General features: G+C 43.9%; 1 protein-coding gene and 1 long non-coding RNA gene across 8 annotated transcripts in view; one reads left to right on the plus strand and one right to left on the minus strand.

Annotated features, from left to right (window-relative positions):
• The window catches only part of LOC311525999, a 135,149-nt gene that overhangs the window by 12,301 nt on the left and 98,422 nt on the right, over positions 1–24,426 (plus strand). The gene's annotated exons all lie outside the window — the stretch shown is intronic.
• LOC311525996 (calcium-activated potassium channel subunit beta-2) overlaps positions 8,116–24,426 on the minus strand; it is a 230,120-nt gene continuing 213,809 nt past the window's right edge. For 4 of the 7 annotated variants that reach the window (XM_084638576.1, XM_084638578.1, XM_084638577.1 and 1 more), the window contains exons 3-5: positions 23,871–24,041; positions 20,745–20,940; positions 8,116–10,194 (exon numbers count right to left, since the gene is read on the minus strand). In XM_084638576.1, coding sequence (XP_084494702.1) covers positions 9,910–10,194; positions 20,745–20,940; positions 23,871–24,041 — 652 coding nt within the window. In that variant the 3' untranslated portion in view covers positions 8,116–9,909. The remainder of the gene's footprint in view (positions 10,195–20,744; positions 20,941–23,870; positions 24,042–24,426) is intronic. The other 3 variants (XM_084638580.1, XM_084638575.1, XM_084638579.1) reach the window with 2 other exon arrangements.

The raw sequence follows: 24,426 nt of genomic DNA on the forward strand, positions 1-24,426 counted from the left end.
GGAAGCATAACTATCAGCTGACGCTGTGTGTCTATTTCAAACACCAGAACCAAATCAGGCAAATAGTTTACTCCTTTGCTGCTGGAGCCTGTAGTAGGAGATCAGTGTAAGAAAGGATGGCCGTGCAGTTACAGCAGTGGAATGGGAAGCAGGAGAACTAGATTCAATTCTCAGCTTTGCCACAATTGTGACCTAGGGCAAATCATTTAATCTCACTGGGACTGACTCCCCTAGCTGTAAAATGGAGCTGATATTTAGACTGTAAATTCTTTGGGGCGGGGACTGTCTTTTTGTTCTGTGTTTGTACAGTGCCTAGCACAATGGGGATCTGTTCTAGGTGCCACTATTATACAAACAATACATAATTTCCTTTCTATTTCCTTTCATCTTTCTTGTCTAGTTAGATAGTAAAATACTGTCCCTGCCCTGAAAACTGTACAATGTGTTTGCACAGCACCTAACACAGTAGGGCCTTAATCTGCATTAGAGCCTGGAGATGCTGTCATGACTGGGGTTTACGTGGCCAGGCCTAGTGGTCAGGGCCAATGCCAGAATCCAGGGGCTTCAGTCAAGGGTCAGAACCAGAGTCAGAGTCTAAAAGCCTGAGTTTGGGACTGGTGTCAGGGCCCTAGGAGGCCGGAACAGAGCCAGGATTCGAGAGGCAAAGCCAGGATCCATAGACAGAGTCAGAGGTCAAACGCCAAAGCCTAGAGTCAGACCCCAAGTACCAAAACAAGGCGTCAAAGCCAGTGTCGGAGTCCAAGTACTGAAACCAGGGGGCAGAGCTGGAGCCAGAGCCCTGGTATCAAAGCCAGGGGTCAGATTCAGAGTTCAAGGCTGGAAGCCAAGGGTCCAAACTGGGGTCAGGCGTCCAAGAGCAAGCTGAGAGACAGGTCCATCGCTACTGTTGGCAGGGAAGCCCACTTCATTGCACAGACACTTCCTGGGTGATACTAGTACCTATACCAATCAGGGGGCCACGAGGGAAGATGTCAGTCTGGCCTTCCACAGTAGCACTTCCTGTGGTCTTTATCTTAACTGCATGTATAAGCATCGCGCTACCACGACGACTGGGGAATCCTGCCACGACGACTGGGGAGTCCTGCCACGACGACTGGGGAGCAGACTGGAGGCATCATACACCCTACAGCTCTGGGTTCTAGTCCTGTCTCTTTTGAACCTCAGACGTGCTCCCATGATACAAATAATAATAGTCAGTGATGGTCTCTGAAGTGTTGATCGCCGGCTCCTCAGTGCGGCCCTGGCAACATTTTCTTTGGGTTTCCATGGGACACAGAAGTGTGTTTTGGCCCACATATGTGGCAGATGAGGAAGAAATGGGGCAGCTGATGTAGAAGAGATTTTGCTACACTCAGATTCTTAGGCTTTGTCCACATGCAAAAATTATATTGGTATGGTCTCCCTAATGTGGATGTGGTGATATTACTATAAATGTGCTTTATGCTGTATAGGTATTCCCCTATGAGAAGGAAAATAAACAATACTAGTAGAAGGCACCTTTATACCAGTGTAGCTGTGACCACCCTAGGGATTGTACCAGTAGAATTATATTGGTAAAAAAAAATCATACCCCAACCACAATAGTTTTACCAGAGCAAAAAGTGCGTTTGAATGAAGCCATAGACTAAACATGGCTTTTCTCACCTGCCTCTTACATTTGATTTGTCTTCCTCAGTGACTTGTGCATTGGAAGCAGCAGCTAAAATGTTCAGTTCAGGGAGACGCACTTAATTGTGACAAAATGTTTTCTATGCTGCTTGAGGCACCTCCCTGACATGTTTGCTCAGCGTGTAAAGGGGCCTTCAGCTGCCTTGCGCCATTTGCTGGATTTTAAGTGTGGCAGATTAAAAAATGTTTATCTTTGTGCTGTTCTTGAACTGGGAGGGGACCAGAAGAAATTGGGGAATTCAGATGTAGACTCATGAAGGGATTTTGTACGGGGTCATGTATCAGCCGTGGCATTCACTAGTGACAGTGACAGACAGAACACTAGCCAAAAGCGGTGGCTGGGAATAAAGGGAGGGTGGTCGAGATGGTTGGAGAAGGGACCCAGAAATCCAAACTGGTAGATTCTAATCTCTGCCATTAGAATCATAGAAGATTAGGGTTGGAAGAGACCTCAGGAGGTCATCTAGTCCAACCCCCTGCTCAAAGCAGGACCAACCCCAACTAAATCATCCCAGCCAGGGCTTTGTCAAGCCGGGCCTTAAAAACCGCTAAGGATGGAGATTCCACCACCTCCCTAGGTAACTTAGTCCGGTGCTTCACCACCCTCCTAGTGAAATAGTGTTTCCTAATATCCAACCTAGACCTCCCCCACTGCAACTTGAGACCATTGCTGCTTGTTCTGTCATCTGCCACCACTGAGAACAGCTGAGATCTATCCTCTTTGGAAACCCCTTCAGGTAGTTGAAGGCTGCTATCAAATCTCCCCTCACTCTTCTCTTCTGCAGACTAAACAAGGCCAGTTTCCTCAGCCTCTCCTCATAAGTCATGTGCCCCAGCCCCCTGATCATTTTTGTTGCCCTGCGTTGGACTCTCTCCAGTTTGTCCACATCCTTTCTGTAGTGGGGGGCCCAAAACTGGACGCAATACTCCAGATGTGGCGTCACCAGTGCCGAATAGAGGGGAATAATCACTTCCCTCACTCTGCTGGCAATGTTCCTACTAATGCAGCCCTATATGCCGTTAGCCTTCTTGGCAACAAGAGGACACTGCTGACTCATATCCAGATTCTCATCCACTGTGAATCCATTGATTCATAGATTTTAAGGCCTGAAGGAATGATAATCTTGTCTGACATCCTGCACTACACAGGCCATTGAAACTCACCCAGTAATTCCTGCATCAAGCCAATAACGTCTGTTTGAACTACAGCATCAGTTTTAGAAAGGTATCCAGTCTTGACTTCATGTGATGGCGACCTCACCATGTCCTAGGTAAGTTATGTGTGACCTCCAGTCTCAATGTGACCTTGGCCACATTGCTAAAACGCTCTGTGCCTCAACTTACCTATGTGAAATGCAGGCACAGTTAATGCTCCCCTATTTCACAGGTGGGTTGTGAAGCTTGATTAATTTATGTTTGCAAAATATTTTGTGAGCCTCAGATGTATGGTCCTATAGAAAAACACATAGGAGTTTAGGCTATACCGGCTCAGCCCAAATATTAACAAAATTAGAAATCCCTATTCCCCAGGGACAGCTGAGCCATCTCGGTATAGCATAGTGTATAATACCCTAGGACCACCATTAAGGGTCAATTATGTGCTCTGCCACTAGCCTGCTGCATGACCTGGGGCAAGTCACTCCACCTCCCTTTGCCTCAGTTTTCCCATTTGCAAAATGGGAATAGTGATACTGACCTTCATACAGTACTTTGAGATCTATTGATGAAAAGTGCTATAAAAGCTAGGGATTATTTTTATTATTAAGAGCACTATCCTGGTTACACTGAAGCCTGGGGTAGTACCTCCCACTGATGGTAATTTCTACGCTACAATAAAACACCTGCTGCTGGCCTGTGTCAGCTGACGCAGGCTCCTGGGGCTCAGGCTGCAGGGGCTATAAAATCGAAGTGTAGATGTTTGGGCTCAGGCCGGAGCTGGGTTCTGGGACCCTGGCAGGGGAGGGTGGAGGATCTCAGAGCCCAGGCTCCAGCCCGAGCCTGAATGTCTGCACTGTAAGTTTGTAGCCCCACAGCTGGAGCCCCGGGAACCCTTGTGTAGACATGCCTGAGAACCATAGGAACAGTACTTAGTTTTTAGTATAACAATGTACTGTATATGGTCTGCTGTTTCATAAACACGTCTTTTGTTTATGGAAATAATTAGGAACTGTTAGTATGTTTGCAGAGTTGACTCTGGCTGTTTGCTTACCACACTGGGTAGCAGAGGCTAGGACTATGGCAGGTGGCTAGCTACCTCTAGAGTTGCTGAAGGAAGTGCCTGTCCAGTTCTGTGTTGTTACCATAATCTTGGACATGTCTGGAATAGTCCTTACTGCTTTTTCAGCAGGGCGAGTATATTTTCAGTTGACTTTATAGTTTATCTCCGTTCTTGGGGGCTGCTTCTGGTACCCCCACCACAAAAATGCAGTATTAATGGGCAACTGGAATTGTATTGGTGGGGGTTGGTTAGCTCTACCAGCCAGCGGGCCAAATTCTGCATCCTTGTGCAACTTGGTTGAAGCCAATGGGTTTGCACGGGGTGTAAATCAGAGTTGGCTGGTTCGGAATGACTATTATGTATTTGTCCTGAGAACCCTCAGTGGGTGTCAGAGTGAGTATTTAATACGTGGCCCCCATATTGGGGTGTGTGTGTGTGTAGTTATTTCCAGGGGATGAGGCCACCCTTCTTACAATGCAGCCTGGGAAATAGGAAGCCAGAGGAGAATGACTTTGTCTAGCGCAGGGATCGGCAACCTTTGGCACGTGGACCATCAGGGAAATCTGCTGGCGAGCCGGGACAGTTTGTTTGCCTGCAGCGTCTTCAGGTTTGGCAATCGCAGCTCCCACTGGCCGTGGTTTGCCGTTCCAGGCCAATGGGGGCTGCAGGAAGTGACAGCTAGCACATCCCTCGGCCCACTCTGCTTCTCGCAGCCCCCTATTGGCTGGAACGGCGAACCGCAGCCAGTGGGATCTGCGATCGGCCGAACCTGTGGATGCTGCGGGTAAACAAACTGTCCCAGCCCGCCAGTGGATATCCCTGTTGGGCCGCGTGCCAAAGGTTGCCAATCCCTGGTCCAGCTCATTATTACTACCATTTGTATTACAATAGCACATAGAGGGCGTAACCAAGATCAGGGCATTGTTGTTCTGGGCAATGTAAAAACACAAGCTAAGAGATAGGCCCTGCTCTGAGAAACTTACAACCTAAATAGACAAGATGGACAAAGGATGGGAGGGGAAACAGAGGCCAAGTGACCTGCTCAAGATTATAGAATGCAGGTCTCTTGCTTTCCAGACAAAGGCCTGGTGCTGTCTTCCAGCACTTGTGTTTTGGGTTTTAATTGCCATTCCCTCCCTGAGATTCTGGAATTGTTCTACTTCATTTTCTCACATTTGTCACCCACTGGGGTATGCAGGCTCACTCACTTCCAAGGGCCTGATCTCTGCCTTCCTTACACACCCCAAACACCCACTCCCTGAAACTCCGGGACATTTTCAAGGTAAAAAGTCATTCAGACAGAGTCTGACTTTGTTTTGCTCCTTATTAGTAAATACTCTAATGTTCTACTGTGGTGGCTTGTACCACTCTAGTAAACCTGCTGTAAGCAGTAGCCTTCTGGCAAAATACTGCGGGAAGGTTTGCAGCATAGTTTCAAGGTTGGGTGTTACAGCAAGGAAGTTACAAATTAAATAACCTAATCAAAACCATTGAAAGTCTATGGGAGTTAGGTGCCTAACTCACGTAGGGTATGTCTAATCTACAAAATTATGTCAACCTAAGTTATGTCCACATACAGCCACCCCAGTAATTAAATCACTTTTGCATGTCCACACTACGCTCCTTGGGTCAGCAGTGCACGTCTTCACCAGGAGCGCGTGCGCTGATTTAACTGTCAGTGTAGGGCATTGTGGGATGGCTTCTGAAAGGCAGAGAGATGTGAGCAATGCAGGGTCTACACTGACGCTGCTTCGAACTAACTACATTGACCTAAGCGCTACGCCTTTCATGGAGATGGAGTTATTAAGTCTGCGTAATGGGCGAGTTACGTCAGCGGGAGCGACATTTTAGAATTAGGTCAATGTAAGCTGCCTTATGTCGACCTGACTCTGCAGCATAGATCAGGGCATAGATGCTTTTGTGAATTCCTGTCGGCACCTATCTATATCTTACAGCATCTAAATACTTGTAAATCTGGCCCTTTGTCTTTATATAGCATCCAGTAGAGGATCTCAGGTGCCTTATGAGCATTAAATGTTCACCACATGCTTCAGAGATGGTCAAACTGGGGCACAAAGGGGTTAATTGAGTTGGTCATGGTCAGTGGAAGAGCCACACAGAACCTGTGAATCCCAGTTGCTTCCTCTTCCCACTAGATAATGTTGATGACGCTGTGTAGAAAGTCAATGGGGACGTTCGGCTCCAACTGATCTGCCCAGAGTAATCTCAGTTCCTGTTCATGGGAAATGAGCAAGAGGGGGTAAAATGAGGTAGAGAAAGAAATAGCTCAGGCAAATATTCTGACTGAAATTAATCTCTCCGGGGCAGCAGGAGTTGCCTAAACTGTATTTGAAATGCTGATACTTCAGTAGGGGGCTAACTGTGCCAGTGATCAGACTGATAATTCCTTTTAAATTATTGTTTTACCTCACTCCATTCAATTACTCAAGTTATTTTGTTATCCCACAGATCTGTCTGTTAATGTCAACAAAATGATTACAGGCTGCAACAGTGTCAAGATGTTTCACCCACAGGAACGCTGGTAAAATGTTTATGGCACAACATGTTGAAAAGTGCATTTGATGTGTAAATGTCAAGAGTAATCAGCTTCCTGTCACTAGAAACAAAAAGTGGCACAATCACTGCCCCTAAAATGTCACACACGGAACTAAAGAGCTACTCTATTGCCGATCACGTAAACCATCATGTAAATGGCCAGTGTTTGTGTCAGTAATTTCCTAAAGAATCCTGTGTTATTACAGCTATTTGCTAGATAGTGTTGGGCAGAATGTTTGATTTGCAACAATTTCAGTGGAGAGTGCTGAGTTCTTCCTCTGATGTAGGTAGTGCTGCAGAAGACACGGAAGTTTTTATATAAGAAAAGGGGCAATTTAGGATAGCAAATTTGAACACAAATCAGCCTCTTTTACTGGTGGAGCAAGCATCCACTTTTGAATGAACGAAAATAAAATCTCCCATGGCATGCTACATTTTAGACACCTGCCAAGAGGCCTTTGCTAAATGCCACGGGGTGGGCCTAGCCTGGCTACCTCCTTTGTTTTTGGACCCTCTTCTGATATGCTTTAATAATAATCATTAGTGATTACACTGTGTAGTCCTTTATATATTTAAACTACTGCGCAAACACTAGTCAATGAATCCTTGCACCGTCCCTGCAAGGTAGGTTCAGCAAATATCCCTATTTGATGAGGAAACTGCAGCAGAGAGGTGAAGTGACTTGTTCAAGGTCACACAGGTCAGTGGCAGAACCAGGAACAGAGCTCAGGATTTCTTGACTTCCAACTTTGGGCTCAGTCCTTGGCCCCACCACCTCCCAACCTGCTTTAAAAATGAACTGCAAAGGACTTCCTACCAGTCTGGGCCAAGCAAGTGCCTCAGCTCTCCTTCAGCATCTTCTGTAACTGGAGAAATCTCTGCTTGCCTTGCAGAGTCTTCTGCCTCCCACTACTGCACGTGCACTTACTTGGAATAGCAGTTGTGTTCACTCTTCCTCCTTCTGTTGTGATATTGTTGGGCACAACTGGCTCTTACCTGTGGCAGCTCCTGTAATTCAGATGCAATGGAGCTCTTGATAGCTCTTCTTGCGGTTTCCTGCTTACAAAATTCCGATTGTAACTCTGAGGATTTTCCTCCTCCACTTTGGGGGCACATATCATACCTTTTTGCCCTCTCTTACAGTATCTTTAGTAAAAGCCAGGCAATGTACCAACGGAAACATTCCCTCAGCTGCCCTTGATCTTGATTAATCCCTTTGCACCGGAGTGTTAGGATTCGTCTCCTCTACAGACTTCTATCTCCATCTATTCTATGTTGGAACTCTCCAGGGGAGAAAATAAAGCATCAATCAGATTTTCTGGCCTTGTACAAAATAATGTTGTGAGTTCTTTTGAATTTAAAAGGTGACTTCTTGAAGCCCACTAGGGGCTTCTCCACTGTCAATCTAAAAAATGTGAAAGTTGCCCAGATACCATGGTGAAGGGCTGTACAAAACCCTACAATAGATAGATAGCTTTCACAAAGAAACTTTTACAAACTCCCTCTCATGTTACAGATGGTTTGCAATCCTGTGTTTATGGCAAAAGAATCTTAAAAAAAAAGTCGTTGAAACAAACCAGTTCTGAATGGAAAAGGTATTGAAATCCTGAAGATTTAATTTAATATTTTTATTACATATTTTTGGAGCCCTGATTACACCCCCCACCCCCAGGAATTTATTTGCCTAAGAAAAATCATACCATGGATTACAAGATTGCAGGTTAAATCCACTGCTGTGAACTTATTTTTACAGCTCTGACTACACTTGTACAATTTGTAAAATCTTGTAACACCTTAAAGTTTTCAATACTACATCATGGAAGAAGGTACTGCTATATGGATGAGCTAGACAGAAGACTCTGGATTTTCTCCTTCTGCTATCTTTTTGGCAAAAAAAAAGGGAAAAAAAGTGGAATCTCCTTCTTTTGAATGTACCTGTAAATAATTTCCTATAAATATTCTATCGTAAGTTCATGGGGTAATCAGAGAGACTGCCTCAAATTTGTCCTTCAGTTTAGGTGCAAGGTAAAAAACGTTGAGATTGTCTGTAGAGTATAACAACATGGAAAGTTGTGACTAGGGAAATAAAAATAAATTATGCCAAAGATGTTCACATAGTGTGCATGGAATTACATCGGTAAAGCCCCCATGGAACATACATGACAGCTAGGACTACATATTAGTTTGCATCTCAAATTTTCCAATACCGCATATTACACTTGGACATTTTGGAATGAAAGTCACTTCAGCCAGCACAGCATAACGATCATAATTTCCAGAAATATTATGATTATTGTATAACAATTCAATTAATAGATCTAATGAAGTGGAGGAGATTTTTTTCAATACAAATGTCACAGTAAGAGAGACCTCCATCTGATTGAAATGTCAGTGTGAATATTGGATAAGATCCCACGTTGCTGCTCATTGATGTTATGGTCTTTTCCAGGGTTTGAATGTAATAAATACAGGAGTTATACTGCTCAGTTTCCAGTTAGTCAAAAGGAAAAAAAAAACATAATCAAGTTACAATACACAATTAGATATTATGTAGCCTTTTCTTTTTATATATCTATATAATCAAGTAAAAAAAGTTAAAATAGTTGGAAGTAAAAAATGAAAAAATAGCTGATTGTGTTTTTCTTTTTCTTTACAGTGATATGGTAGCAAATACAAGACAAATGCGTAATAAACCTTTACATAAGGTGTCTGGTCCCATCTCCAGCAATAGGGCTCAGTGCTCAGCTTGGAGTAGAAACTGAAATTGGTTGAATTTTCTTTGTTTTTGGCTGTAGCTTCTGTAGATGATGTGATGTGAGGAAAACATATTGCAAATATCCATCTCCAAGGTGTTTTACAAAAGACCTAAAATACCAGAGGGTGAAATTTTCCCCTTTGCAGGGAGAGCCAGCACAAGCAACATGCAAGTCCCACTTAAGCTGTCAGTAGTGTATGCATCCAGTCTATTCCCTCTTACCATAAAAAGACATAGGTTCTGTACTTTTCTTCCCCTCATTCCCTCCAGAGCCATTCGTTGCATGCCCTGAGGATTAAATGGGACATAAATGATGCCCAGGCCTTTTGCTAGACCTCTGCACGGGGTGAATTTCCCCCAGAATGTTACACTGAAATGTTGATGTGTTCATTGACAAAGCTTGGCAAATGGTCACACCGAGCCCTATTTTGGCTGTAGAAAAGAAAGAAGTACTCGTTCCGGCATAAAATGAGATCAGATAGACAACCAACACGAACAGTATTTCTTTCCTGTTGTCTGCATAATAATAACAGCATGTTTGCATATAGAACAGCTTTTGCATTATTGCTCTACTTATAAGAGTATAGTAAGGAACTTATAACAGACTTGCACGTTACAAACTTAAGGTTCTTTGGTGAAGAATGAAAAAACAGTATTTTAGCTGAAATACATCTCAGAGAAGTTTTTGCTTTTATCTGTTGATCCTTTGGATTCTCTCACAGAGGAGGGAGAGGTACTGAGTCAGCTTTACCATGGCAACGATGGCAACCCCACCAACCATCATGCATGTTGGCCAGAAAAGTGAGTGGAACAGCACGTTGGAACTGTAAAGTTTGGTTAATATCACATTCTTCTGAATGCCTTCTGGGTCGTAAAAGCACAAGAAGCGCTGGTACTTCCTGAAATTTTCCAGTACAACACTGACAAGTGACAGGGACTCTTCGTAGTTCTTGCCACACTTGGGGATGTAGGAACACTGGGAAGAAATTAAAAGGAAAAGAAATGTCTCTAACTAAATACTATTTCAGATGACAAACAGGAAAATCTCCAGCAAGAGATTTCATAAGACTACAGTACAATTAAATGAATAGTAAAATAGTCATAGTCATGGTCACAATTGTGTGCTCTTTTATAGCGGTTTCCATTTGAGGAACTCAAAGTTCTATACAGATATTAATGGAGTAATCCTCACCCTACCCTCTTACAGACACTTAGCCCCAGGGGAGAGGGAAGCACCAGAATGGAGCAAGCAGGTATTTCATTCCCCAGGGAGGTAGTGGCCAAACCCCTGTACATGACCACAAACTGGGAACAGGTGGAAACTTCTTATACATTTCCTTTTTGCACATCCATGCAGAATGTGTCCTGTAATTAGGGGCAGTGGTTTGTCACATGGCCAGAGGGTGATCCTGGGTTCCGTGATTGATTTGGTCTGTGGGTAGCTCTCTTGCTCTCTCAGACCCCTCTCAGCACTGCTGCATGGCTGAATCTCCCTGCATTGGGAGAACAGCTGTCAGTGGGTTTTGGTTATTAATTAAATTTTATCAAGTGAGATTTGCAAAGGAAAAAGACATTTTGATTAAAATCATATGACCTGTGACTTTTGATTTTTTTAAATATATCAACTTTCATAAACTTTCCCTGCTCTCTTTTATGACTATGCCATGACTATTCATAACGTCCTGCTGCCCTAATAACAACCCATAGATTAACCTTGTAACAGGATTTGATTGATTCATTGGTGAGTTTATTAGCTGAGAATCTGATTTCCAGTGCAGCAGAGATGCTGGATGGCATTAGCAGACTGCGGCATTAAGGGTACAGCACATCAGCACTTCTTTTATGAATATTTCATAGAGCAATAGAAACTAGAGATGGAAAAGACCAGAGAGGTCGCATCTCATCCATCTTCCTGCTAGAGAAGGTTTGTTCCCTCCAGCATATTCTCCAGTGCTTTGCCCGCCACGACGTTTCTCCAATTTCCCAGTAGAACCTCACAGATCACAGCCTGATAGGTTGCATTGTAAGGAAATGTTTAATTCGGGTCAGCCTGTGGTTTCCTTTATATCCCATTGCTTCAACTGGCAATTGTAACCTCAGCGTTTGCAGCTCTTGGGATTTTATTGCGAGTGTCGATATTCAGGTTTTGTTCTGAAAGCCCCCTGTGCTGGATTCCTGTGATTAGGTGAGCATCTAAGCCTTCATTTTTTTAAAAAGTAAATTTCTGGCTCTCATGGTTGTGGAGAAAAGCCTGACCCAAGTACAGCCTAAAGGCTCAAAAAGCAGATGGAAAATAAAGAGAACCCCAAATTTATTATTTAAAATCTCATGATTTTTAAACCGGTCCGATATTTTTAGGGGCCTGACTCATGATTTTTGAATATTTGAGGTTGGCAATATATCGCTCTCAGTAATTCCTTTGCATGCTTGGTGTTTACAGCCTTCCAGTAGTAGCCTGTCTTCCCCCTAGCTGCAAATGGAGCCAAGCCAGATGGTACATATTTGGCCTTTTTAATGTTATCAGTCCCTCTAATCATGGGCCAATTCTGTGTAGTTTGTTAGGACTCAATTGTTCTTTTCCAATTTGCCCTGTGGGAGGGGTGGTATATAGCTGCCCCAACACACCTAGAAAATCTCTAGGCCGTAATAACGCCCCAGAGAGTCACAATTCCTTCACTGCTATGGCCTTTGTCCGCAGGTAACTGCTTACTACTTCTGAGCTGTGCAGGGGAGAGGATGAGATTAAACAAGGCTCTGTCCATTCTCTGCCTTTCTTCAGCCACTCCCCATCCACTTGCTTGAGGCAAGAAATGGCAGGCACATAGACGCCTAAACATCTGTGAGGATCTGGGCCTATCTCCCATTGGGAGGATCTGGGCAATAGTGCCCACCTGACTACAGACTGCTGGACCCAAGGTCAAGGGAAGCAGCTCAGAGGCCCTACATAGCCAGACAACACAGGCCATAATCTAGCTCTTAGTTTCCATCCAGTGTTGGTCATAGACAGTGTATAAACACTCAGCCTGGGAATAACTGTGAACTGAATTTGCTGGACTGGATTTTGGTTATGGAAGGGAATGAGAGAGGTGTTGGGGGCTTAGCTTTGTTTGCCTTTTGCTTTAGTAATGCCTAGGTGCTTATATATTCTAGGAAGCCCAGACTATTAGTATGCAGATGAATTACAACACCAGGCCTCCAACTCTATGAGTCTTTTGATGCCAGGGACAGTAGACATACCAACCCAGGCGAGGCTATTCATGGCAAGATGATTTTCAAATACCAAGCCTCCCAAGTACAAAGCGGTTCTTGTGATGTTTCTAATGTGTTCACACACAGAATGAACTGGAGATCTATGGCGAGAACTCATTCTTGTAAGATTTGCTGTCCAACTTTTAAGATTCAAAGGTTTGGAGAATTCAGATAAGCGTCCAGATTTCTGAATGTCTCTCCAAACTGGAGAACTGAACCAGGGGCAAAATTCTGATTTCACCTCCACCACTTTCAAATGTGTGTTACTCTTGATTTGCATCAGTGTAAGGGAGAGTGGTGTAATGAGGCCTATGAAGTAACTAAACCTCACATTGTCTCTGTGAAATAGGCGATGGAAATACAGTCTCATTTACACCACCGTAAGGAGTAATTCCATTTATGCTAGTGGAGTTACACTAATGGAAAATTGGGGTCTCTGCAGCCCATCATTTAGGACAGGAAGGGAAGGGCACTGTCCTGTCCAGTGGAACTTGCAGGCTGTATAGGCGGTTGGAATGTCATTACTGGATGTGGAATTCAGCCTGGACACTATGGTTAATGATCCTGCTCTTCTAAAATTTGGTATGGGAACTTTAATGATCATATGGTCTGGTAAGGACCTCAATTTATGTCTCAGACAAACAGTGGAAGAGAGATATGCAGCATGGATCAAAGAAGAGAGCTTTGCCTCTTTGACTCATCATTAATTCCCAGAAAGCCCTTAGTGATTTGAAGAAATACTGTCCCCTGGAGGTGGGAAAATGGGAAAAGAGAGTGGAACATGGGTGGCTCACTGCTACTGTCTCTTTCCCAGTACTCATACGTCAGCAGGTTTAAAGGTAACTGAACTTTTTGTGGGTACCTGCTAGATCCCATTATCATTTCTGAATAACAGTTGATTCAGAACATTGGGGCCTTGGATCAGCACAGCAACCTTGGGCTGCAGCAGAGCTGGGAAAAACTTCACAACGGTGGGTAGACTTTTTGCTCTCATACTGCTCTACCAGTCACATTTGGCATTTAGCCAGCTGACCCCCAAAGAGAAGAGGATGGTCTACAAGGGAGAAGGGAAGGATGTGTAAGACAAGAGAATGGTAGCTTTGAGTTAGAATCCCAGCTCTGCCACTGAACTCTCCTTGGGCAAAATTTTCTCATAAGTTTAGCTCGTCATTTTTCTGATCATCCTGGCAGCCCTTTTCTGCAGCTGGTTCAGTTTGGACTTTTCTTTCTTGAAATATTTCTAGGAATCATTTTTGGGAAGTTTTATGGCCTCTGTTATACAGGAGGTCCAACTAGACCAGTGGTGGGTAAACTTCGGCCCGAGGGCCGCATCCGGCCCTTCAGACATTTTAATCCGGCCCTGGAGCTCCTGCGAGGGAGTGGGGTTGAGGGCTTGCTCCGCATGGCTCCCGGAAGCAATGTCACAGCCCCCCTCCGGCTCCTATGCATAGGGAAGACAGGGGGCTCTGCACACTGCCCCTGCCACAAACGTCGCCCTGCAGCTCCCATTGGCCAGCAAACAGGGCCAATTGGATCTGCAGGGGTGGTGCCTGCAGACGGGGCAGTGCGCAGAGCTGCCTAGCTGCACCTCCATGTATGAGCTGGAGGGGGGACATCCTGCTGCTTCTGGGAGGAGCTGCTTGAGGTAAGCGCCGCCCAGAGCCTGCATCCCTGGCCCCCTCCCACACCTCAACTCCCTGCCCCAGCCTGGAGCCCTCTCCCGCACCTTGAACTCCTAATTTCTGGCCCCACTCCAGAGCCTGTACCCCCCAGCCAGAGCTCTCACTTCCTCCTGCACCCCAATGCTCAATTTTGTGAGCATTCATGGCCCACCATACGATTTCCATACCCAGATGTGGCCCTCGGGCCAAAAAGTTTGCCCACCCCTGAACTAAATGGTCACAATGGTTTGTTCTGGGCTTGGAGGCTTTGATTACAGTGCGATATAACAGTGATTACTGATACATAGTGTCTGTTCCTGACATCACTTATGTTCTGTGGATATAAATCAGGAGTAACCCCAGTGGAGAAAAAGAATTAAACTGATATACAGAGAGATCAGAATCAGGCCTTTCCCCAACTGCTTGAAGTACTGCAACACTTCCAAGGCGTAACAGAATGACTCAGTAGTTTGAATAGAAGAGACTGCTGATCCTGTTTACTTTCCCCAGAGGCTGCTAGCAGCTGACAGTTGAGAAGAGAGTGCTATGGCTGTAGGATTGACAAGGAGCTAGGCAATAGTCTTTAAAGGCTAGAAATAAAACATGCACAGGGAGAGGAATGAAAAATCTTGTGTGATCTTCTGGGGAGATTAAAATAGCTCAATCGACACCCATTGACTTCCTGTTGATTCTGATCAGAAACTGACAGGAGTGCATTATATATCTCACTATAAATTGCATCTACTCCTTCCCTTAACCTTTTGGGAAGACAGCTATTTTAGACCGTGAGTCTTCTAGAGTAATCATTATTTCAAATCAAAGTGCATTTTCTTCAGTCTGAGCTAGGGAGAGAAGTGGAGAGCGTGGCTGCAGACACTGCACTGTGTGTGTGTGTAGGGGGGGTATGCAGTGAGCTGGAAAGATTATGCAGGTTTAGGCTGACCTTTGGAAGGTCACGTGTGTTGACCTTCTGGAATGTAAGTGCAGCTCTTGTCATAGTGTTGTCAGTAATGTTTGGGATCAGGGAGGCAGCTGCATGGTTTTTTTTGTGGGTGAGTGGTGGAGGTGGGTCTTAGGAATATGATGAGGTGGAAGGAAACTGACCACCAGGACCCTGTTGGCACATAGAAAATCAAGCACTCTCGTGTACACTTCCTCTCTCCTGTGCATGAGGCCCCTCTCCAACCTGTTGAATGGATGGCAGCTTGTCAGGTCTAGCAGCGGGGAAGTCCCATCAGCTATTCCTAGCCTGCCTCTCACAGCAGCAGTATATATTATTGCTTGCTAGGTGTCTGCAGATGAGGTTATAAATACAGAGGAAAAACAAGGTGGGAAGGGTACATAAAGAATTAGAGATAACAAGAAAGGGGCATGCCCCTTCATTTCAAAACCAAAACTAGTATCAGAAACATGAGGAATATTGCACATGGGGTGAACTGGCTTAGGATGCTTGGGATCCTGAAAGCACGTTGGCTTGTATTTTTCCTAGGCTGACGGACCAGTATACAGATAAAATGATGGGATGCCTTGAACCACAGTGATGGAAATTAATGCTGTTTGCCAATGCTGGAGTGTACAGCAGGGTCTTCTAGCCTTGGTGTTTCATAAGAGAATGGCTCTCCACTGGGCCAATCAGCACCCAAGACCAACACTGCGGTGGTAGTGTGCTCCAGTAGAGAGGGCATCAGTCTGGGAATCAGAAAACTGGGCTCTTGCATTGATTTCCTGTGTGACCTTGGGCAAGTCACAACTTCTCCAGCTGTAACGTGGGGATAACGATGCTTTGAAATCCAAGGGATGCAATGCTAAGTATTAATGTTACTTAATGCAGGTTTCTTCCAGCACTATATGGGAGAAGGAAGTGGCTTATATGCCTGCTCTAGGGGGAGAGTCGACACAACTTTTGTAAATGGACATTATGCCTCATCGATCTATTTGAATTCTTTGAGAGGCTGACAAACATATGGACAAGGGTGATCAGGCTCATATAGTGTACTTGAACTTTCAGGAAAGCCTCTGACAAGGTCCCTCACCAAAGTCTCTTAAGCAAGGTAAGTTGTCATGGAATAAGAGGGGAGGTTCTCTCATGGATCAGTAACTAGTTAAAAGATAGGAAACAAAGGGTAGGAATAAATGGTCGGTTTTCACAGTGGAGAGAGGTAAATAGCAGGGGCCCCCAGGGATCTGTACTGGGACCAGTGCTGTTCAATACATTCATTAGTGATCTGGAAAAAGGGGTAAACAGTGTGGTGGCAAAGTTAGAAGATGACACAAAACTACTCAAGATAGTTAAGTCAAAAGCAGATTGTGAGGAGTTACAAAGGAATCTTACAAAATGGAATGATGGGGCAACAAAATGGCAGATGAAATTCAGTGTTGATAAATGCAAAGCTATGCACATTGGAAAACATAATCCAAACTCTACATACAAAATTATGGCCTCTGAATTAGCTGTTACCACTCAAGAAAGAGATCTTGGATAATTGATAGTTCTCTGCAAACATCTGCTCAATGTGCAGCGGCAGTCAAAAAAGCTAACAATGTTCGGAACCATTAGGAAAGGGAGAGATAATAAGACAGAAAATATCATAATGCCACTATATAAAGCCATGGTACGCCCACACCTTGAACGGTGCATGCAGTTCTGGTCACCACATCTCAAAAACAATATATTAGAATTGGAAAAGGTTCAGAGAAGGGCAACAAAAATGCTGAGGGGCATGGAGCAGCTTCCTTGTGAGGAGAGATTAAAAAGACTGGGACCGTTCAGGTTGGAAAAAGGGACGACTATGGGCGGATGTGATGGAAGTCCATAAAATCATGACTGGTGTGGAGAAAAAGGGTTATTTACCCCATCATGTAACACAAGAACCAGGGGGTCACCCGATGAAATTAATAGGTAGCAGATTTATAACAAACATAAGGAAGTATTTCTTCACACAGGGCACAGTCAACCCATGGAACTCATTGCTGGAGATGTTGTGAAGGCTAAAAGAATAAGTGGGTTCAAGAAAGGAGGAGATAAATTCATGGAGGATAGGCCCATCAGTTGCTATTAGCCAAGATGGTCAGGGACACAATCCCATGCTCTGGGTGTCCCAAAGCCTCTGACTGCCAGATGCTGGGATTTGATGACAGGGGTAGATCACTCGATAATTGCCCTGTTCTGTTCATTCCCTCTGAAGCATCGGGTATTGGCCATTGTTGGAAGACAGGATACTGAGCTAGATGGACCATTGTTCTGACCCATTATGGCCATTTTTATGTTCTTATGAGGTGACCGCCAGGTCTACACTTAAAATGTAGGTCAATATAATCACTCCCCTGAGTGATGTAGCTATGCCAACCTAACCCCCAGCATAGATGCAACTGGGTTGAGAGAAGAATGCTTCCATCAGCCTACTTACTGTTGCCTGGGGAGGTGATGTTTCCACAGTGATGGAAAAACCCCTTCCATCAAAGTAGGCTGTATCTTCACTACAGGGCAATGCCGTCATAGCCCCCGCAGTGCAGACATGGCCAGCACGTCTACTGTGGCCTGTGGTTGTAGCCTAGCATTGTGCCTTGTGACCCAGACACCTCTCCCTATAGTGCATCTCAGTACCATAATGACTCAGACCTTCCTAAATATATCAGTCTGGCCACTACAGGACCAGACTCTGTTTTTTGTACTTCATTGTTGTCTGGGACCAAAGTTTTAGCTTTCCAGCACAGACTGACAACAAAAGAGGGAAGAAAATGAAGTGGTTACTGATCGCTAGATAAGAGTCACAGTTATATACTAACAGGATGTGTCAGTGTGACCCTGACCTCAACTGTAACTGCTATGACTGCACAGCTGTCAGCCCAGCAGGGGTGGGTGCGTGCCCTGGTTGTGGCCCAAATAATGTAGCCACAGAGCTGCGATGAGGAGAGGACTGCTAGCCTGGTAGCAGAGATTTGTTGTGCTGATTTGAGTGTGCTGAAACTTGGAGTCTATGTTAATTCCATCAAGTTTCAAGAAGTCTGGTATTTAAAAGACATTAATATTGAGGGCCAAGTCCCATTTAATACTGGATTTGGATTCTGATCACAGAACCACCAGCAAATCAGAAAAAAACCCTAGGAATCCTCCTGAGAGCAAAGTTTAACCTGTAAAACAACCTTGGGCTTGGGAAGTATTAACTGTGCCTACATTAGATTAAGGGGAGGCTGTGTTTGGGAGAATTTAAGAATAGATTTAGACAAACAAAAATCTTCAAACGGCAGAGTCTGGAGATCTATACAGAATCCTTTGATTTGTTTATACGCATTATAGGACCAAAATGTATTTGAGTTGCTGTAATCAAAATACAGCATGAATTTCACTGGAGTTTGCGCATACATCGCCAGCAAACCAAGTCTCTGCTGTTTACTGGCTAAACTGATCTCTAAGAACCATATTTCTAAAGTAATACTGGATAGAGAATTAGTAGCTGCTGGACTTTACAACAGACAGAAGGCTGGGGCATTATCCTTTGTTTCACAATTTGATTTCATAGGAACTAGTATCCCAACTACAAGAGTTAATTATCCAACCGAATAACTAGCCTTGTGAAACCATTAAATGCTTTGACTAATTTCAATATCACTTCATCTTAATACACAAAGGTAATTTGGTCAGCTGAACTGCTGCCTCAAATAGAAACACAATGGGTCAAATTCAGCCTGGTGTAACTGAATGGGATGTATTTGCAGCTCAGTTTGAACTGGGCCTCTGTTATTGTGTCCAGATGCATATCATCTGGGGTGTAGTGGAGGGCCCTGGGATGATTTTAACTGCATCCTCAAGTAACTGCAGGTGCAAAATTGGGCTTGCAATAATTTGTGCAAATAATTGTGGATGCCAAGATGAAAGGCAGCTCCTGAAGCTCTGACCTCAATCCCCTGCTACTTAAAAGAATACAAACAGCCATCTGCAGATGGTCACTCGCCACAGTCATGAACATTAACAAGCCCTGATACACATAGTAATGAGTCACCAGCACAAACGTACTCGTAATTTCTGGGAGACATTCGTTATAGTCTCCTGAAGATATTTGATCTGGCTCAGACCCACTGGATTAAATTTACTCTGGATTAATAGTGGTGCAGAGAACAATTTTTTGCTCAGGATTTTGAAATAATTTCAAGGTATTAATAAAACAGGTGAGTAAAACTGAGCTGGTGTAAATGGAGCTATGTTGATTTACACCAGCTGAGAATCTCAGCTGTTATTTTTATATGATTTTTATCATGACAATATCCCTTTGATACACTTTCAGCATCTTCATGGCACCCAGGGGACCAAATTGCACTCCTTGGTCCATGGGTAACACTCTCCTGACCTCAACTGGGCTGCAGCGGTGTAAGAGAGAGAGAGCAGAATTTGGCTGCCATGTCCACGATGGAGACCTGTCTACTGTCAGATATAGAGCCATCACCTACCTCTGTTGCCATGCTGGCTAGACTTAGCTCCACATCGAGAAGGCCACTTCTATTCTCACTACCATGGACGCTGTATTTACTTTGCTAGAGGTGTTAGAGTATAAAGTACAACCATACGAAAAATGTGCATTGACTTGTACACAGCTCACTTAGAATATCAATGTGACAGACACTCAGGGTGAGATTGTGTCATTAAGTCACTGCCCGCATTGGCAAAAGAAGGGGAGGACTGACAGCAGACCAGCAGCATCTCCCAGGGGGCACTTTGCCTCCGGCAGGTCCTAACTCTGCAGGAGAGACACACAACAGTGGTATGTGCTATACCTTTGTAACAGGGTGTAACACGTAGTCCCTCTGGCAATCAGCAACCAACTCCATAGCTATTCACTCCAGGCCAGGATTTGGGGGGACCCTGCATGGTGACACTAACCTTTTGTCTATACTGCATTTTGGAGCCTGCGGGAGCGAGCCTCCCAGCCTCGTTTGACAGCGAGTGGGGCTCACACTAGGACTCTAAAAATAGCTGTGTAGACAGACCTTTGAAGTCAGCTTGGGCTGGACTGTGGGCTCTGAAGCCCACCTCCCTCCCTAAGCTTCAGAGCCTGACCTACAACTTCAAAGGTCTGTCAACCCGGCATGGGAGGTTTGCTCCCACGGACTTCAAAATGCAGTGTAGACATACCTTAAGTTGCCAGGCTAACGCAACACCAGGGAGAACCACAGGGTTTGTCTGTATCCAGGAGCCTCAGTAAAAAATCCTCTATAATCATTAAAATCTGTTCTCTACCATGAGAGACTCTACATACCCGATGGTCTGTACTGATTCTACTCTACCCCTCTTTGGGGTTTCTAGCACTGTGTCTGTGCATGAATTTCCTAGGCCTGGTACCTCGGGAGTGTGAGGACTGAAGCTGTACCTGACTCCTTCACAGGAGGGAATGTTTGTGCAGAATAAGGCACAATCCACCCCACAGCAATTCAACAAAAGAGTTCAGCTAACACAGCTGATTCTGCTGCCCCTGCTGAACATTTATGAAGGAGGAATAGAGATCTACTGGGAGACATAAGGCAGGGGCTAGAAGCCTCGTTACTTTAAAATAGAAAATGGATACTGCAAAATGAACAGCCCTCTAGAAATCCATTTGAGATGGAATTTGTTCCATGTTCCTACCTCAGAATTAATTTTCATCGTCTCTTCAGTATGGTAAAGTAGGAGCTTTTGCCCAGAAGAAGTTAAGTTAACGTACACCTGTAGGCAGGGGTACTGAGAGATTTTCCAGCAGTCTGGACCACAGCTAAATGAGCAGTTAAATGATTCTGTGATGGATGCATTGAGGAGTGTGCACTGAGCCTCTTCTGTCCAAACACTAGGTAGAAAAGAGACAGGTTAGACAAATCACAGCAAAAATGGGCAGCAAAGTAGTAAACAGAGCCGGGTGTTACCTTCAGGGATATGATACTGTAAGTCGTTGGGGGAGAAGCTCTTTCATGAGACTGTTGCTTACAGGGTGGACTTACATTCTCAGTACAGCTCATCCATCATAGAATGGATTATTATTCTGTAGCATGTGAAGGTAATGTCTCAGGAATACAAATACAGTGGTTTCACATGCATGTAATGGCAACACACTTGGGTGGGTTGTTGGCAGTAGGGATTTAACCTGGTCTCTTAACCAAGGCTCTAGCAGATTAATCAATCTCTAATTGGCCTAGCCACTACTAGAGGGAGACAGAGCACCACACTGACTGGGCATGGGCACGTGTTATGTTCTTCCATAGACAAAAAGCAGACAGGAACTTTTAGTTTGTAGAACATTTATTTGAGATTAAAGGGAACAAAGAAAGCTAAGAACAAATGTAAAACATGCCTGGGAGAGACCATGGTCTGCACAGCTCACTTATTAATGGCAGCCATCTTGAATTAACTCTGAGAGTGCACTCCTCAAGGCAGAGTAGGAGGACCAATTCACTCTTAAAGGTGAAGTACTTAGAAAATACCTTCACGGTTTCATAGACACATTGTACCATATGGCCCTCCACCACCATATGGAATGCTACTTGTCAGAATACTTTTTCTTCTGGTACAGGTCTCACTAGGTTTTGAAGAAGATAAATCACTTTGAGAAATCATGCTGGAGAATTTCTGGTCTATCTTGGGTACATAAGAGCTTAACAGGGAGCAAATGTACCATTTGAACCTCCCTGATAGGTACTGCATCATGAACCTTATTTCTACTGAGATGGAAATAAGAAAATACAATCTATGACTAGGCTTTTCTTAGGGACAAAGGTCATTGGAGTATCACAACTGACAGCTATTCAGGAAATTCCATTAGTGTCCAGTGGGGGTCCCCCTCTCCCATTGATCTTCCTCTGAACCTTGCTGGGAGCCCAAACATGTTCTGGCACCTTTCATGCTTACATTGCAAAGGCTGTCCTATCTTTCTGCCACAGAAGGGTTGGGACATAGCTCATTTGAGAACATGTCAACCCTTCTCCCTGATATAGCAAAGTATTCCCAAACTCTGCAAGCTGTGGACCAAGTATGAATCAGGGTTTGTCTACACAGGGACACTCAGGAAAGTTAATCTGAATTAACTAAAGATGTGACAAGATTATATGTTAAGTGATTTAAATGATCTCCTGGATAATTCTCTTACTAAGTATTTTGCTCTGGTAACAATTATAGTTGTAGGTTCCATGTATTAAAAATGGTTGATAATTAAAGTTCAATTATGGCATGATAATTCTGTTAATGATTATGAAAAAGTGTAGGATTTTTGCCCATGAGGGCAAGATGTATTTTGGTGTGTGTGTGTGTGTGTGTGGGAATTGTTCTCTTTAAGGTGTGTGGCCTAATGGCTATTGCAGGAGAAATGACAGAGACTCCTGGGATCTATTCCTGGCTCCTTCACTTTTATTTCTCTGTACCTTATTTTATTCATGTATAAAAGGGTTATAATTACACCTATCTCACAGCTGAGTTTTGAGGCTTAGTTAATTAATATCTTCAAAGTGCTTTGATATACTTGGACAATATGTCCTATAGCTCCTAACATAACTGATCTTTCCAAAAAAGCAATGTTGACATTAACAGCCTCCATAATTGACAATGATATTGCTAAGGAGGTCTGGGAGAGAGAGTGATTTTGAAATGTAAACACTCTTGGATGTTTAAACAGGCTTGATCTCTGTCTCTAAAGTTTAAGATCTGTCTGGATTTAAAAAGGGATGAATAATTTTATGCCTGGGAATAAGATGCAGGGCAACTAATCCTCATGCATCACTGCTCATCCTGAGCATTGCAGAGGTCAGGAAGGGATAGTTTCCTGCAGGTACAGCATTACACAATGGATGTTTCCCCCGCTTCCTCTGCAGAATCAGGTATTGGCCACTGGCAGTGGTAGGATATTGGGCTTGATGGACTGATGGTCCAATCCAGAACGGCACATTCTTTGTTCCCATGTCTTCATGGATCAGAATAGAAAAGCACTGCTGACAGCTCCATCACAAGTCTAGAATGGAGTCTAAGTAGGGCTCATACTTGAAAGTTACTCTGAAGCACAGCCAGTAAATCAGAGGGCAAACCTTCTGGTCCTTAGCTAAGAAGGGAAGCTGTGGAAGGACATCAGAAAAATTACATGCAGTATAATAACGATGAAAGATGATGTCTCACTTCTAGCAAATTACTATATTTCAACAGGATTTTACTTGTTAAAATGAAGGAATTAGCTTACATGGGAACTAAATGCTATAAAATAGCATGATCCGTTTTCCAAATTAAATTTCCATTTTTCATTTGAAAGGGTATTGTTTCTCTAGGCCACTGAATATTACTGCTGCTCCCTGCTGATACTTACAGTATCATATCCCTGAATAGACAGGGGCTCTATTTTACAGCGATAGCCACTCCATAGTTTATGGACTCCAGGAGGCCACAGACCAGCTGTTAAAGATATTACACAAAATCTATATTGTGATGGAGAAGGTGTTTTCAGAATCCAAAACTGTTCATTTTCCTCCCACTCTAATTAAACAGTGACAAATCTAAAACAGGTGATCAGGGTTTTGTCAGATACCGTAGCACTGATTCTGCTCTTGCTTACACCAATACAACTCACTTGTCTGCAGTGGAGTTACTCCTGATTTATAACGGTGTAAGTTAGAGGAGAATCAGGCCATCCTGATCAAAGGGCAGCATGAGGAGAAGAGAAATCATTAAAAGGTCAAAGCAGGGAGGGAAATGAAATCAGCCGAACCAGAAATTCCAGGAACAGTGTAACCATAATAAATATACCTCTGCATGTATGACCGCAGCAGCGTAATTCCCAGGAGGAAGTACATCATAATGGAGCACACCATCATAGTCAGTCCTAGGAGTATGGCCCGATCTTCTCCTGCTTTCAGAGCTGTGACTGTTTTCCTTTTGTCCAGTAGATCGTGATCCCTGATTTTTTGGTAAATATTTCTGAGGTTGAAAATAATACATTCTTATGTGAAGTTCATATTTAACCAGTGAACCCTCTAAAGGGTGGGTGGTTCCACCACCACTTCCATCTCATGGGTGAGAAGGGTTCCTCAGATGTCTTTTTCAGTGGATTCATTCTGACCTGGCAGGGAATTAATTCACTTCCAAAATATTTTACAGTCATTCCTGAAAAGGTAAAATCCTTATATTGCAAATATAAACATTTGGACACTTGGGCCAGCTCAGTAAATCCATCTCTGATGTATCATCGACTCCAATAGAATTACTCCACAGTTGAATTTTGACCCATTAACTCCAGCTCTTGCCCCATTCCCCTGAACATTATTAGGCATTTTGCTGGGTATTTTCTTCAGGGCTAAGTTCA

This window comes from Lepidochelys olivacea, assembly GCF_965140295.1.
Source record: "Lepidochelys olivacea isolate rLepOli2 genome assembly, chromosome: 9".
NCBI classification, from domain to species: domain Eukaryota; kingdom Metazoa; phylum Chordata; order Testudines; family Cheloniidae; genus Lepidochelys; species Lepidochelys olivacea.